At 41.5% G+C, this 14,820-nt stretch overlaps 1 protein-coding gene across 2 annotated transcripts in view; it reads right to left on the reverse strand.

Moving 5' to 3' along the window:
• Positions 1 to 3,985: 3,985 nt before the first annotated feature.
• Positions 3,986 to 14,820, reverse strand: part of Wdr26 (WD repeat domain 26) — a 40,602-nt gene continuing 29,767 nt past the window's right edge. For both annotated transcript variants that reach the window (XM_034520795.2, XM_034520794.2), the window contains exons 12-14: positions 14,576 to 14,705; positions 12,496 to 12,681; positions 3,986 to 8,488 (exon numbers count right to left, since the gene is read on the reverse strand). In XM_034520795.2, coding sequence (XP_034376686.1) covers positions 8,463 to 8,488; positions 12,496 to 12,681; positions 14,576 to 14,705 — 342 coding nt within the window. In that variant the 3' untranslated portion in view covers positions 3,986 to 8,462. The remainder of the gene's footprint in view (positions 8,489 to 12,495; positions 12,682 to 14,575; positions 14,706 to 14,820) is intronic.

Here is a 14,820-nt window from a genome sequence, read left to right on the forward strand (position 1 = left end):
GAATAGGCTGGGGAGTGGCTCAGTGTTAGTGCAAGTTTCTGGCATGAGCAATAGGTCCCATCCCCAGGTCCACAGAAGGGGAGAATTGGAAACTTTTTTGTCATCTAGGGTCAGCAACCTGAGGTTTTGTCTTTTTTAAATTGTGTGTGTGGTTGTGAATGTGTGTGTGTGTTCTGCCTGCTTGAATGTTTGTGTACAAGTGTGCAGTACCTGTAGAAGCCAGAAGGGGGAGTCAGATCCCTTGGACGTGAAGTTACAGATGACCTTTAGCTACCACGTGAGTACCAGGTGAGTACTAAGAAGCAAACCCACCTCCTCCAGAACAGCCAGCGTCCATTAGTGCAGTTGTCTCCCTACCCTGTTTGTTTTTAAAGACAGGCTCTCCTGTGTCCCAAACCAGTCTGGGGCTCAGTATCAATCGAGCTATATCCCAAGTTTTGTCCTTTAAATGAAACACACTCTTTTGCCAAGTACTATAATAGATTGAAATGTAAAGCTGGTTAGCAAAGCTGTTAAAAAAAAAAAAAAAAAAAAGGGCTGTACGTGAGGATTTTCAGTGAAGCCACTTCAATTTAGAGCATTTAAGACACTTCTCTCAAATATTTTAAAAGGCAGAAGGCTAGTCAGTCAAAGCCTCTGCAGTTAGCACAACAAGCCACAGCACTAACTGCACTCCAGTTACTCTTAGAAAGGTCTTTTCAGGTAAGAAAAGATAGCATTTCAGCTGCTCCCGGGAGGCGGGGTGCGAGGCGGGTGTGTGGTCACAGGTGACTAGCTGAAGCTGCAAGCTTTGACTGCGGCTTCTTGTCAGTCTGCTCTGCTACATCCGCTCAACTGTAGTCTCGGGTGGGTCTCTTCTGTGCCAGTTTCCACTGAACATTACAACCTAGTCAAGTGTGGCTGCTGTAAAAGCCAGTGGACGCCTGTAATCTCTGCTCTGCACACTGAAGCAGCAGGGCTCCAAGCCTGCTTGCCCTACACTGCGAGGCATATCTCAAAACCCCAAACTGAAAACATAGAAAAACCTCAAGCGTGCCAAGTTCCGGTTTTCTAAAAGAACCTCTGTATGTCCCACATTGGAAGGTCATGGTTAGCCGGGCAGTGGTGGAGCACGCCGTTAATCCCAGCACTTGGGAGGCAGAGGCAGGTGGATTTCTGAGTTCGAGGCCAGCCTGGTCTATAGAGTGAGTTCCAGGACAGCCAGGACTACACAGAGAAACCCTGTCTCGAACAAACAAACAAACAAACAAACAAAAAGGAAGGTCATGGTTAAGGTTTTGTTTTTATGGTGCTAAGGAATGAACACAGGGCCTTGCATATGTTAAGCAAGTACTCTACCAGTGAGCTCTGTACCCCAACTCTGGTATAGCAAGATAGAGTTATTGCTATTCCATGGCTCTCCTGACATCTCTTCCCCATACCTACTGCCCAGGGCCTGTGATGTCACCTTAGGGAACTTGACCTCATCCTTCATCCATTAACCCCTAAACCATTTACTGACACCTGAACAAAGGAGTTTTTTTTTGTTCATTCCCAAAACTTGCTTCAAAATGCTCATTCTCAATGGAAGAGAACATGGATCCAGTTGTGGACAATTTTCTTCTAGACCTTGATGTCTCTGGAACTCGTGCCCAGGGCCCACTTATTCCACACACTGGATAGATTTGAACCTCACTTAACTGAAGGCAACATATTAACTGCTACGATTGCTGATCTCCATGGGACAAGGCAAATAAGTCCTCTATAGCAAATCTGTGTAGACTCCCCTGCCCCTTCCAGCAGCCAGGGAAGGAAGGCGGATCTCTGGACAACTTCGTGGAGTCAGTTCTCACCTTCCATCTTGTTGAGGTGGAATGTCTCATTTCTGTCACTGCTCAGCACACTCCAGAAGACTGGTCAGCTACCGGCCCAATGATTCTTCGATTTCGGCCTCCCCGCGTTGTAATGATCACAGATACACATCACTAGATCTGCCTGATGTGAGTTCCGGGACTGAACTCGGCTTCTAAGGCCTTTATCTGCGTTCATCTGTTGAGCCACTGCCTCTACCCAGAATCTTTGGAACTGAACTCTGGACCTCACATAGAAGAGGCAAGTGCATGAATCACTGAGCTACATCTGCCTCAAGAATCATGTTTCTTAGTTGATAGTTTTCAACTGGTTGTAATAATTCATTCAACCTTCCCTTCAACATATGTGTTACATATGTTTTAGAATCTTGGAACATATCTAAGTAAGCCAGTACTCTACATAAACCAGCATTTTCTTTTCTTGCTATGTAGCTCAGGCCAGGTTCAAATCTACAAACACCCTGCCTCACCCTCCCAGGTAGTAACTAGATGACTTAGCATTTCTTTGTATTAAATAACCCGTTAGGGCTCAAATTTCCCCCATGGCTCAAAAGTTCTGCAGTTGGTTTGTTAACAGTGATCTAAAGCAAGGCCTATACTTTTGAGCAATGTCTAATAAGGCTTTTTATTTCACTGCAGAGGTCAGAAGTGGGACTGGAATTACCGGTGATTATGAGCTACCATGTGGGTGCTGAGAATTGAACCTGGATCCTCTTGAACAGCCAGTGCTCAGTCTCCTAACCTCTGAACCATCTAGCCAGCCTTACCCCCTGCACCTACCTTTGTTTTTCCAAGACAGGTTTCTCTGTGTAGCCCAAGCTGTCCTGGGACTCACTCTGTAGATCAGGCTGGCCTCAAATTCAAGAGATCAACCTGCCCCTGCCTTCTGCTGGGATTATAGGCGTGAGCTGCCACTATTACCTGGTGCCCTCTCACCCTTTTAAGAGCTCTGGAACTTGGTATGAAGATTAGAATGACCTTGAAGTCTGCTTTATCCCTTTTGTTATGTTTTAAATCACTCTATAAAACATTAGAGTTTTCTTGCATGGATTCTCAGTTCAATGTCTCGTAGGATACCATTAGTTGCTTTCGAAGATGAGTGGCATGGCTTTGACATGCTAAATAACTTATCTGGTCTCTGTTTATTTTTTATTTTTTTGGTTTTTTTGAGACAGGGTTTCTCTGTGTAGCCCTGGCTGTCCTGGAACTCACTCTGTAGACCAGGCTGGCCTCGAACTCAGAGATCTGCCTGCCTCTGCCTCCCAAGTGCTGGGATTAAAGGTGTGTGCCACCACTGCCCGGCCGTCTCTGTTTAATTAAATGAGGAGATACTTCTTGAAATCTTGTATCGTTTAATTTTAGTGACTAACAAATTTTAAGCTAGCTATCTACAGACTAAGGAGGACTATAGACATGAGCTTAGAGGTATAGTTTGAATCTGAGCTTCATAACTGCTTCCCCTCATCTGGGAATTAGCATCTGCCAACTGTGCTCCAATCTAGTGGCTTTTGCATAGGGGCTAGAACACTTTCTAAGCACTGAGGGTATTAATAGTTTGTCAGTTTCCCTCGGTAACCAAGTAGATACACATAATCAGTGGTCAGTCCCTCATCACTGGAGTAATACAGTTCAGTCTTGTGATAGTCAATCACTGGATTGGTAGCAGGCTGATACCATATAACTATGTGAGATATTAATAACAAAAGTTGATCCTCTGGAGCTAGAAAGACAGAGTCCCCATACCCACGTCTGATGCCTCACACTATTAAAGTTCCACTTCCAGGGGTTCCGCTCCTTTTATCTCAGAGTGGGAGCATGAGTGCACATGTGCACAGATAAGAATTCTCTTTTAACTTAAAAGATTATTTCTTTTTGTCGGAGTCAGTTTTCTCTTCATATAGGTCATCAGGCTTGGCAATAGCCACCCTTACCTACTGAACTATCCCAGTGTGTTTGTTTTCCCTCTAATGAGTGATTTGAAACCCTAACCCACCACTGCTTCGAGTTGAGTCTCACATTGGTGCACAATGGCCTTCAAATACACTAAAAGTTGTTTCCTTAGATTCCATTCACAAACCCTAGGTCAAGACATGGCCACCAGCTGAGCAGTGTGTTGATATGGAATGCGACAAGACTTACTTAGTCACTCATTCTGTTTATTGACGCAACAGAAGGGGATACAAAGGACGGAAGTGCTATGCACTGACACGGAAAAGGTAAGAGTTAAAATCTAAAAACCCCAGTAAAGCAAATCAAAGTTATTGTAATTTTAATAAAACAAAAAAAAATAAAGACATTTAATATACCACACATTTATAAAATGTCAACCAAAAAGTGTCTTGTAAATAATTAGTAGAACAAGTGAAAATAAATATGTGACCTGAAGTTTTTATACTTTAATGAAATAAAACAAAGAAATTTAAACTACTAAATATAATCTGAGAGGCAGTTAAAAAAGCAAACCCCAAAGTTTAAGAACACATCCTCCGGAACATCTTTCAGTCCATAGTTAACTGTTACTCCACACCAACAGCTCTGTGTTAGCCACTCACACCACAACGCCTTACCACTTCCCACAGCCCAGAGATCTCCAGAGCAACACCCAGGTTCTTTACACGATCTCTACAGCTTGGTTTATAAGCATGTACATGCTTTTGTGATCTATTTCCCTCAACACACACACTCACACACACACACACTCTCTCTCTCAAGGGGCCACTAACACCCTCACTGAACCTATAAATGTTATGATTTAATTCTAGCATGTTGATCCTGATAATGTAAATGTCTAAGTTAAAAATGGGACACAATTTCATTTTTATAAAAATAGACATTAACCAAGCCTTAAACGCAAGAGAGGGCACTTTACATGTGCACAAGATGTTCAGTAAAAATGACAACATAAAAGTTGTTTCTACAATATTTTACGAATCAAGTTCTTTCTCAAACACACACACAAACACACACGCACACACTCGCTCATTTTTATACGATTAACTTCATTAAATCCAGGCAATCTGGATTAAGTAGATAGGGGATGGGTTTTTACAGCTTGTTTTTGCAACTCTAGGGCAGCTACTATAACAGTAACTCAACACTGCAAAGTTTAGGTTAATTTCACCCTGTTTTTAAAAAGTGTCTAAGTGTAAATGCAAATTCACCTCTTTAAGTTAGCAGTTTATGTGAAACCAGGTATGGTTTTGGAAATGGTGGTGATGCTTGGCCAGCAACACAAAGGGAGAGTTGGCGAAGTCTAAATGAGATATCAAAGTAAAATTACTAAGTAAAATTGTAGTTTTAAAATGGAAACAACGGCTATTAAGACAATTTGTCTTCTTTCCTCCCATTCTTCTGCTGTACAGTAAACGACATAGCATGTCCCCTTTCGAGAGACGTGTGAGACATGCACCCACTGGGAGGCAGAGGGTCAGTTCTTGTTTGCAGGAACCAACATCCTAAAAAAGAAAATTTCAAGATGGGGAGGGTGGGAAAGAATTTTCTATTAATGCCACACGGCAGTTGAGGCAAAGCGCTCCAAATCGATTGCTCTTGCTTCTGTCTGCTTGGCAGGCTCATCATAGAGAATTCCAGTTTTGTTCTCCCACCCAATAAAATGAGCCAATTTATGGGGGCATTTGCAAGTAAAATATCCTGTGTTCACTACTTACCTGGGTCACCAGGACATTTACCTGGCCAGGAAGAGCAAAGTCACACAGCTGGCAGGAATACTAATGAAATTCAAACCCCAGGTGTGAAGCTTTGTCATCTCTCCTGACTCTAACTCCAACTCCAATTCTCTTGATCACCACCCACAAACCAACCTCAGTGATCCCCAAATCCAACACTTTACCACTAATAACCAGTTATTTAGAGGAAAAAGACATTTAATTTCATTCTTACTCTAGCCCTTAATCGATGCATTAACAACAGAAACATTTTAAGCACATGGAACTGAGCCTACTAACCTGATTTTTGGAGCCCAAGTTCTCCACTACTTTGATCTATGTGCAAAAAGTATTGGTACTTTTCAGTTTATACATTGGTTAGCATCTTGTGGCAGACTTGACAGAATTCTCTCCTAAGCCTTTACTGAGTTTATCACAATGTCAAGAGATTTTCCTGTAATCCTGCCACTAGGTTCTTTCACCATAAACCCTAACTTTCTTCACACCTTCCTACCACACTCACTTCATGGCAAACACATGAAACAGACGCTTATAGCAAATTGGCACAGTCAAGTACTGTCTATAGAGGAAGCTGCCAGTCGGGACAGACCTGGAAACCAAACTCACCTAGCTACTTCCTATTAACACCTTCGCAGAGTTGTAACTTCACTCTAACAGGAGTTACGTTCTGGTAATGTCCCTCACCTCTGGTACAGTTTTTCCCTCCAGGTATTTGTAAATGTACTTCAGAAGCACTGTGAAAGCTCAGATCCAGGTGTAGTTGGGTGTACTAACAGAATGTAAGTGCCAAACTGCCCTGATGGGTACAAACCTCAGGAAACATGATGTAAGTGCCATGTAGCACAATGTAACCACATCTGTAAACAGCTGTGGAGTTCTATGTCCACATGCTGTTGGTGACTGTTACTGTAGAGAGTGGGGTGTATGGATTAATGGCTTCAGGGTATATCAATCAAAAGATGGTTTTAACTGCACTGAGGTAAAGAGGAGTTGCCACTTAATTATATACAGTTATGAATGAAAATTTTTATTCAAGCTTAAAGTGAAAAGTAATTTTAGTCAAGAAAATGAAGTACCAGATAAACGGTGACAATTATTTTAACTAAGAAGCATCAAAACAGGATTTCTCTGATTTTCTAAAATGGTGGTCTCTGAAAAATGAAGCTTAAAGGAATCTTTTACATAGCCATGTGAATTAATAATCTGCTGACTATGATCTGCTATCTCCTTACTAGGGGCTTTGGGAGAATGAACAAATGTGTTTCCTTCTCCCTCTTTCTGGCTTTTCCCTCCCTATGACCCACACAATGGAAAGATTCCTCAGTACAAGCCTCTCTTTTTCTCTCAGGATCCCAAGGGGTATGATCATGGCAAACGCTATGGACTTGGCTCAGCCTCAAGGGCAAGTTGTACAAGATTGTTTTTGTTCACCAGGAATGCATTGGGAGTAATTCCATTTCTCTTTCCAATAGCTGCGGTCATCCTGGTTATCCTCTACTGGAAAACATGGATTTCAAAGGAGACTGTTAGACCCAGCAATTGTGGGGTTTAAAACACACCATGCACATCAATCAGGCTTATGTTAGATATAGGGTCTTCAAAATGAGAGAAGTCCTTTCCCCCCCATAAAGGAAACGCTCCCGTAAACTAAAAGGGGAGAGGGAGACTGTCCACAGCACCAGTTTGAATGAGGTTCATTATGGCAACATCTGAGAAGCTGAGAAGGAGTCTTTAAATGAGTGTCCCTATGTTGGACATTAAGGGCAATTAGGAGAAATGACTCAGGCTTTAATTCCAGCTTACATATGTTTGTAGCCTGCTGAATTCAACTACACTGTAAATTCCCAAAGTGGGTCTATCTTCTGATGTCTACTTTTGCTAGATCACACCAAAATGATTCCCCCAAGTTCAGAAGAACTTGGAACAAGCTTTCTTGAAAACCTAGACTGATGCTGATCTCCCGTGTTGGTTTATTTATAAAATTTTCCTTTTGAATCTTGAATTTCTTCAGTATCGGGTACTGATGTTCCTTCGGGAATAAAATAAAAAGGGGGAACCTTCAAAGTATCTCTCTGGCTTTCCTGTGCCATGTCCTTCTGGACACTGTTTCTGACCATGCCATGTCTCATGTGGCACTCCAGAAGAACATCAGTTACACTGCATATCTCAGTCACAGAGGACACTGTTTTTAAGCTGGTTTAGATTCCAAATGTATACAAATGAAGTCACTTTAATCCTATAAATACTTCTTAATTTATTTTTAAAAAATTGTGCTGTTAACCCTTTTACGGGGCAACAAGCTATGTGAAAAGTACAAAACTTTTTGTCAAATGTAATATTGAGAGTGCTTTTGACATAGTTCACTGGTTTATCATCTGATCAGTATATACTGCGCAACGGGCAAGGCTAGAATCCATGAACCAAGCTGCAAAGATCTCAAGCTAAATAAGGCGGAGAGATTTGGAGAAACAAAAGGAAATTCTTTCCTGTTCAATGTATACTCTTCAGACTAATGAACTCTTCCTATTAAGCCTTCTAAACTGTTAAATAAAGTTTCCAAACAAGCATTTGAACTTCATTACACAGAAGAGCAACAAGAATGGTATCCCACCAGACAAAAGGCAGGAGGGAAAAAAATATATATACTGAGTTCAATGGGTAAGCCTGAATGTAGCACAGTTCTTCACAACCGATGGGGAATAATTCAACATGGTGTCCAACAACGTTCTAACGACGTGCTTCATCAACTGGTTACTATGAAGCAAGGTGTAAATGTTTGGCCCCAATCGGGCTTCAAAATGGTTCTTTTTTTTCATGACGAGCATGTCTGTCCAGCTATCAATCATGTTTGTTTGCACCAAATCCCAAGCCATTAAAATACGACTAATTTTAAGTTAAACAGAAGTCGTCTGCTCCAAATTCGCCATCAACTATCCATGCTACTGCATTCCTCTGAATGAAGACCAGATGAAATGTGCAGAGAAAGGAAGAGAAAAAAAAAAGATACCAGTTAGAAAGTTTCAAAATCTGCATCAAGAAATAACAGTAGAATACGTAACAAATTATTGATATTTTCATAATCATTGAACAATCTGTCTCTAAGTTTTTAGATGATATATTTTTAAATTGTAACCTTGTGATTATTTTAAATAATGGAGAAAAGGGAATGAGTAATTATATTAGAATTTCCCATTTCCAGGTTACTATTGGGGGAAGAGGTTGGGTTGAGGCAGAGTCTCGCTGTGTAGCTTGGATGGCCTGGCACTCACTGGGTAGACTAGGGTCCTCTTGAACTTGAAGAGCTCCACCTGCTCCTGCCTCCTGAGTGCTAGGATTAATGGCATGCATGACTATGCCTGACTTCCTATTTTTAAAATAAGCTTGAAATAGGTAATTAGAATAAGAGAATCTTTGCTAGTTTACAACAAAAATGATGGAATGAAAGCCCTGGTAGTAGAAGGCGGGGCTGCACATTCTGTGTACTCAGCTTTATCAGCTGGTCCAAGTCAGTCACATCATCCAGTTTCATGTGGGAGAAGTGTATATGAGCCACAGTCCCCTATGGCAAGGTAAGTTCATCTAGAATATCTAAGCTTTAGTGCACTCACAGGTGCTCAGTATCAGCTACAACCTTAGACCAACTTCACAACTAGTAGCAATCACACATTCTCATAAAAACAAAAGCACTCCTCTGGTATTTGGATTGGCCTATTTTTATACCACTTCAATATAAAATGCAATCATAGCATGTGCTATGTCTGCTATGTTTTTGTTTCTAGTTATGTTTCATTCAGCCTACTGATTTCTAGACTTATGGACCTTACATTGACAGCATGTGTTAACACTTCATCCTATTCCATTTTATACCACCCCAAACACACAAACAAAAATCAGGAAGTACCCAGTTGTGGTTTTTTTTTTTTTTTTTTTTCTTTCAAGACAGGGTTTCTCTGTGTAGTCCTGGCTGTCCTGGAACTCACTCTGTAGACCAGGCTGGCCTCGAACTCAGAAATCCACCTGCCTCTGCCTCCCAAGTGCTGGGATTAAAGGCGTGCTCCACCACTGCCCGGCAAGTACCCAGTTTTTAACTTAACACAAAGGATCAGCAACTTCTCTTTAAAAGAATTGTTGGGCGAGGAGCTACGATGATAGATCAGCAGTTAAAAACAACAGCTGTCCTCAGAGAGGACCATGGTTTGATTCCTAGCATGCACACGCTGGGTTTGTAAAGCCTCTAACTCTAGTCCCAGAGAAGCAGATGGACTCTTCTGGTCTCTGTGAAAACACCCATAGCAAAAAAATAAATCCATTTTAAGAACTTCTTGGGCTAATAATAAGAACTTCATGGCATCATGAGAAAAAGCACTTGTTGCTAAGCTTGAAGACCTGCATTCAATCAACAGAACCCACGCGGGGCAAGGAAAAAAAGTCCAGCAAGCTGTCCATTGACCTCAGCACAGCAAGTGCACCCAGCACCCTCCTGCAGTTAATAAATGGACAAACCTTTAGTATTTAAATGACATGTATTACCAGATGCTACAGTCTTTTAATATTATCTTTAACCCACTTATACTTTCAAATTCCTATTCTAAACAGGTACAATTTAATCAGAATACGATTTTATTGTGTGGGGAAAGATTGCAGACAGTATCCCTTTTTCCTCCCTAAAATAAGGTTTCTCTGTGTAACAGCCCTGGCTGTCTTGGAGCCCGCTCTCTAGACCAGGCTGGCCTCAAACTCAAAAAGCTCCACCTACCTTTGCCACTGCTGGGATTAAAGGCTTGTGCCACCACCACCTGGCCATAGTCCTTTTCTTTGAAGTAAGAATGACCATGCTGGTACAGTCAGATCTATCTTCGTGCAGCATATTGGAAGCTGCTGAGTTGGACCTGATCTTACAACTGAGCCAGTATTTGGCACACCCAGTGAAGTGAATTATCACATTAACCAAAGTAATGGAGTACAGAGTGCAGCTCTTATCCCACTGTGGATAAAACAGCTCTCATGAGCTGCTGCCACATGACCGGTACCTTCCTATTCTTCCAGTCACATTCTGAATGACTAACAGAAAACTACAGAACTGGATCTGAAGAGAGTGGGCCTTGGCAACACAAGCAACAGTAAACATCTCCAGGAGAAAGTGCCTTCCAAATCTCAGCAACCTCACTCCATGTGTCGCACACTCTTTCATTTTCATCTCTGTGTGTATTTTTTTGGTTTTGGTTTTTTGAGACAGGTTTCTTTGTGTAGATCGGGCTGGCCTCGAACTCAGAGACACTCCCTCCTCTGCCTTAAAGGTTTATGCCACCACCGCCTCAGCCTCATCTCTGTATTTATTTAATTTAAAAAAAAAAAAAAAAAAAAAAAAGCTAAAAAAGCAAAAAAAGCTAACTACCCTCCAGTGGAAATCACGAGTATTTGTTCTCTTGCAGAGGACTGGATTCGGATCCCAGCATGCATGTAGATAGCATGGGTCCCAGCATGCATGTAGATAGCATGGGTCCCAGCATGCATGTAGATAGCATGGGTCCCAGCATGCATGTAGATAGCATGGGTCCCAGCATGCATGTAGATAGCATGGGTCCCAGCATGCATGTAGATAGCATGGGTCCCAGCATGCATGTAGATAGCATGGGTCCCAGCATGCATGTAGATAGCATGGGTCCCAGCATGCATGTAGATAGCATGGGTCCCAGCATGCATGTAGATAGCATGGGTCCCAGCATGCATGTAGATGATAGCATGGGTCCCAGCATGCATGTAGATAGCATGGGTCCCAGCATGCATGTAGATAGCATGGGTCCCAGCATGCATGTAGATAGCATGGGTCCCAGCATGCATGTAGACAGCATGGGCACAAAACAAAAACGTCAACTATATAGGTGGAACACACTGAACAAAACAATCTGTAAGTCATTTCCTTCCAAATGAGACATTTTTACCTGTTCTCTTTGAGGAAAAAAAAAGATATTTACATAAAATGTTTTACTTCTCTCTAGTACTATTCTATTTAATCAAGAATTTGTCCTCATCTGTTAGCCTTATGACTTTCTTTATCTTCAAGTACCAAGGTGGTGGGGAAAATTTTCCAGACTTAGATTTGCCAAAATGGCAGCATTCAACAAGTTAATGAGATATTTTGGTTCCTTCCCTAAAAAAATAAAAATAAAAATGTTTCTCTTACAAGACCATGAACATATGTGAGAGCAAATACTCTGAACACACTACTTGGGCTTAGGCAGCACAGGAAATTTTAGTTTCTTTTTTCCCCTCACCATCAGACACAGTTCATGTCAGTATAGCACATTCTATACACTGCTAAGATATTAGGAAAATCCCAAAATGATGATCATTAAAACTAAAGTTTCTCAAGTTTTATACATTTGTTAGTTTTCTTATGTACATAAATGTTTGATGTAATATCACATTTACATAGTAGGACAAAACAACATGTTAATAAACTCGTATGTGCATGCAAGCAGGTGGTAAGATACATGGAGGTCAGAGGGCAACCTTCTGGTTCTAGAGAGCGTCTCTAATTTGCACACGCCTGACAGCTGCTGGGGACTGTCCTCTGTGTTCACCTCCCACATTCCATAAAAGCAAAGAGATTAGAGATTCGCACTGCAGTACACCAACAAGGGGGCTCTAGGGTCCAAACTCAAGCCACCATGCCTATGCGCCAAGCACTTACCACTTGACCCATCTGTAAACCCAACGATCTTTATGACTATAGTTGACTTGATGCAAATGAGGCAGCATATTCTAGCTTACTTTCTTTCTTCATTGCCTCTCCAAAAACAATAAAACCTAATCCTAGATTTCTTAAATTCTTTCTACAAAGTGAGATAGGTTAAACACACAAAAAAGTCATATTCCATGTTTCAACTGTTAGGTAAAAGTACTGTTGACTCAGAACAACGTTTCATCTAGAGAAAACAAGGACTGCATTGCCTTACCTTCAATATTCTGGTGGTCTATGAAAGGTGCTGGTCCCCATATTCTAACAGTGCCATCATCTGAGGCACTGGCCATCATGGATGCAATCTGTGGGTTCCAGCTAACACAATTTACTGTGCGCGTGTGCCCCGTGAGCTCCGCAATTGGCAGTTCACTACGTTTGTGCCAGATGTAAACCTTGTGATCTAAATGTACAGTAATTCAGAGAAATGTTAGCAAGCTGTTAGTAACAAAGTCACTGACCACAAATTACTGTTTACTACACACAGAAAAGGACTCGTCAATATTACAATTTACAGGGAGAAAAATATATGGATAGTTTAATAAATTAATTTTGTGAAAACCATGTTACTTTTTTCTGTTTAAGCTTTAAAATCCCAAAAACATTTGTAAGAGTTTGGCCATATATGACTGATAAATAATTACAATCTGGGACAAGATGGCGCAGCAGTTACAGATGACCAAGTCAGTTTCCAAGCACCTACGTAAGCTGGCTCCTCTGCAGGAATCTGCACTCACAGTCATGTGTGCATACACACACATAAACACATAATACTATTTTTTTAAACAGAAAAACTCCAATTAAAATGAAGGTGTATGAGCACAGCGTGTTATAGATCAGAGATGATCTTAGGTGATAGAAAAGACAAGGTATCCAAACTGAAAAGCGCCAGCAGCTGAGCATACTTTGTGTAATTCAACTGTCACATGCTATGAGGCGGGTACTACGCTTCTCCCACACTGCACAGATGTAAAGCCACCTCTTATGGTCTAACTGCACTTAACCTCTCCACTGTAGCAACCCTGCTTAGGGATTACTGCAGAAAACCACCTGATTTGTATCTGTGCCTTAAGTGCAGTCTCTAGAAGATGCTAATCTCATAAAGTGACCATCAAAGAATTAAATCCACTACACCTTAGTGATAATTACATGATGATGGTTCTCATCTGAGAACAGAACTCAAGGATAAACCAACTTTATTATGACAATCTATTGGTGAACCAAAGGGTCAGTGTGGAAACCTATGAGTGAGTGAGTGTACTGTTCTAGTTTCAAGTACTAGAACTCGGGCACGTACTACCATGCCTGGTGGTTTGCTGTATTTCAATGAAAGAGAAAGAGCACAGGTTTAAAAAGTATGATGATAGATTCACATTTTTGATTCCAGAACTTGGGAGGTGGGCACACTCCTGTGAGTTGTGGTTCAAGTGAACACATGTTCAAGGAGATTATTTGCTGACAAGGCAGCACAAGTGGGATATGCAGCCATCAAGGTCAGAACTAGGCATGGCTTATGAGGGCATGTTCTGTGTGCTACACCAATCTGGAAAAGTTACCGCCTATGTGAAACAGTCATTCTCTTTCTTTTCTTTTTTTCCTAGGATACAGTCTCATGTAGCCCAAGCAGTCTCAAACTCACCATGTTGCAGAGGATGCAACCTCTTGAACTTGAACCACCTTGAACTTTTGATCCTATGCCTGTACCTGTAGAGCTGTGATTATAGGTGTGAGCGACCACGGATGGCTCATGCGTGAGGAATTGAACCCAGAACCTGTGTGTGTGCTCGAAAGCCCAATACAAACTGAGCCATATCTATAGTCCCTACTTTTTCTATATATTGTTGGCTTTTTTTTTTTTTGTGACAATAAGGAGGCTCAGCCAAGGAATGAGAGCAGCTTGAGGCCCTGGGTTCCATCACCAACAAACAAAAGAAAATAAACATCAAAACATAACACCACCACCACCAAAACTAAGACCTCAGGCCATTCCCAAAAGTCACATTAAGAATGTAATAGCTGGGATGTAATAGAATGGGATAGCTGTGTGGTGGTGGTGCACGCTTTTAATCCCAGCACTTGGGAGGTAGAGGCAGGTGGAGTTCCAGGACAGCCAGGGCTACACAGAGAAACCCTGTCTGGACAAAACCAAAAAAAAAAAAAAAAAAAAACCCAAAACAAACAAACAAAATGTACGGGATAACAGACCAAAACACACATTGCCAGATCTTACCCTTGCCGAGAAGCACAGCACTGAAAGCTGGGAGAGAAACGCACCAATAGGGACAGGGAGACTTTACCTTCACTGCCACTAGCGATGAAGTCTTCATTATGGCCTCCAAAACATGAATGAATTGTATAAAACCCTTGTGTAACACCTTGATATTTCCGTACTAAAACTCTGTCTTGCAAATCCCATAAGTGAACTCCCTGTAGGGAAAAAAAAAAAAAAAAAGTCTTTTTTTGTTGTTGTTGCTGTTGTTTTTTGAGACAGGGTCTCAACTCTGTAGCCCTGTAGGTTTTGCTACCTGTGTGTGTGTGGGTG

This window comes from Arvicanthis niloticus, chromosome 16, assembly GCF_011762505.2.
Source record: "Arvicanthis niloticus isolate mArvNil1 chromosome 16, mArvNil1.pat.X, whole genome shotgun sequence".
Classification (NCBI taxonomy): Eukaryota; Metazoa; Chordata; class Mammalia; order Rodentia; family Muridae; genus Arvicanthis; species Arvicanthis niloticus.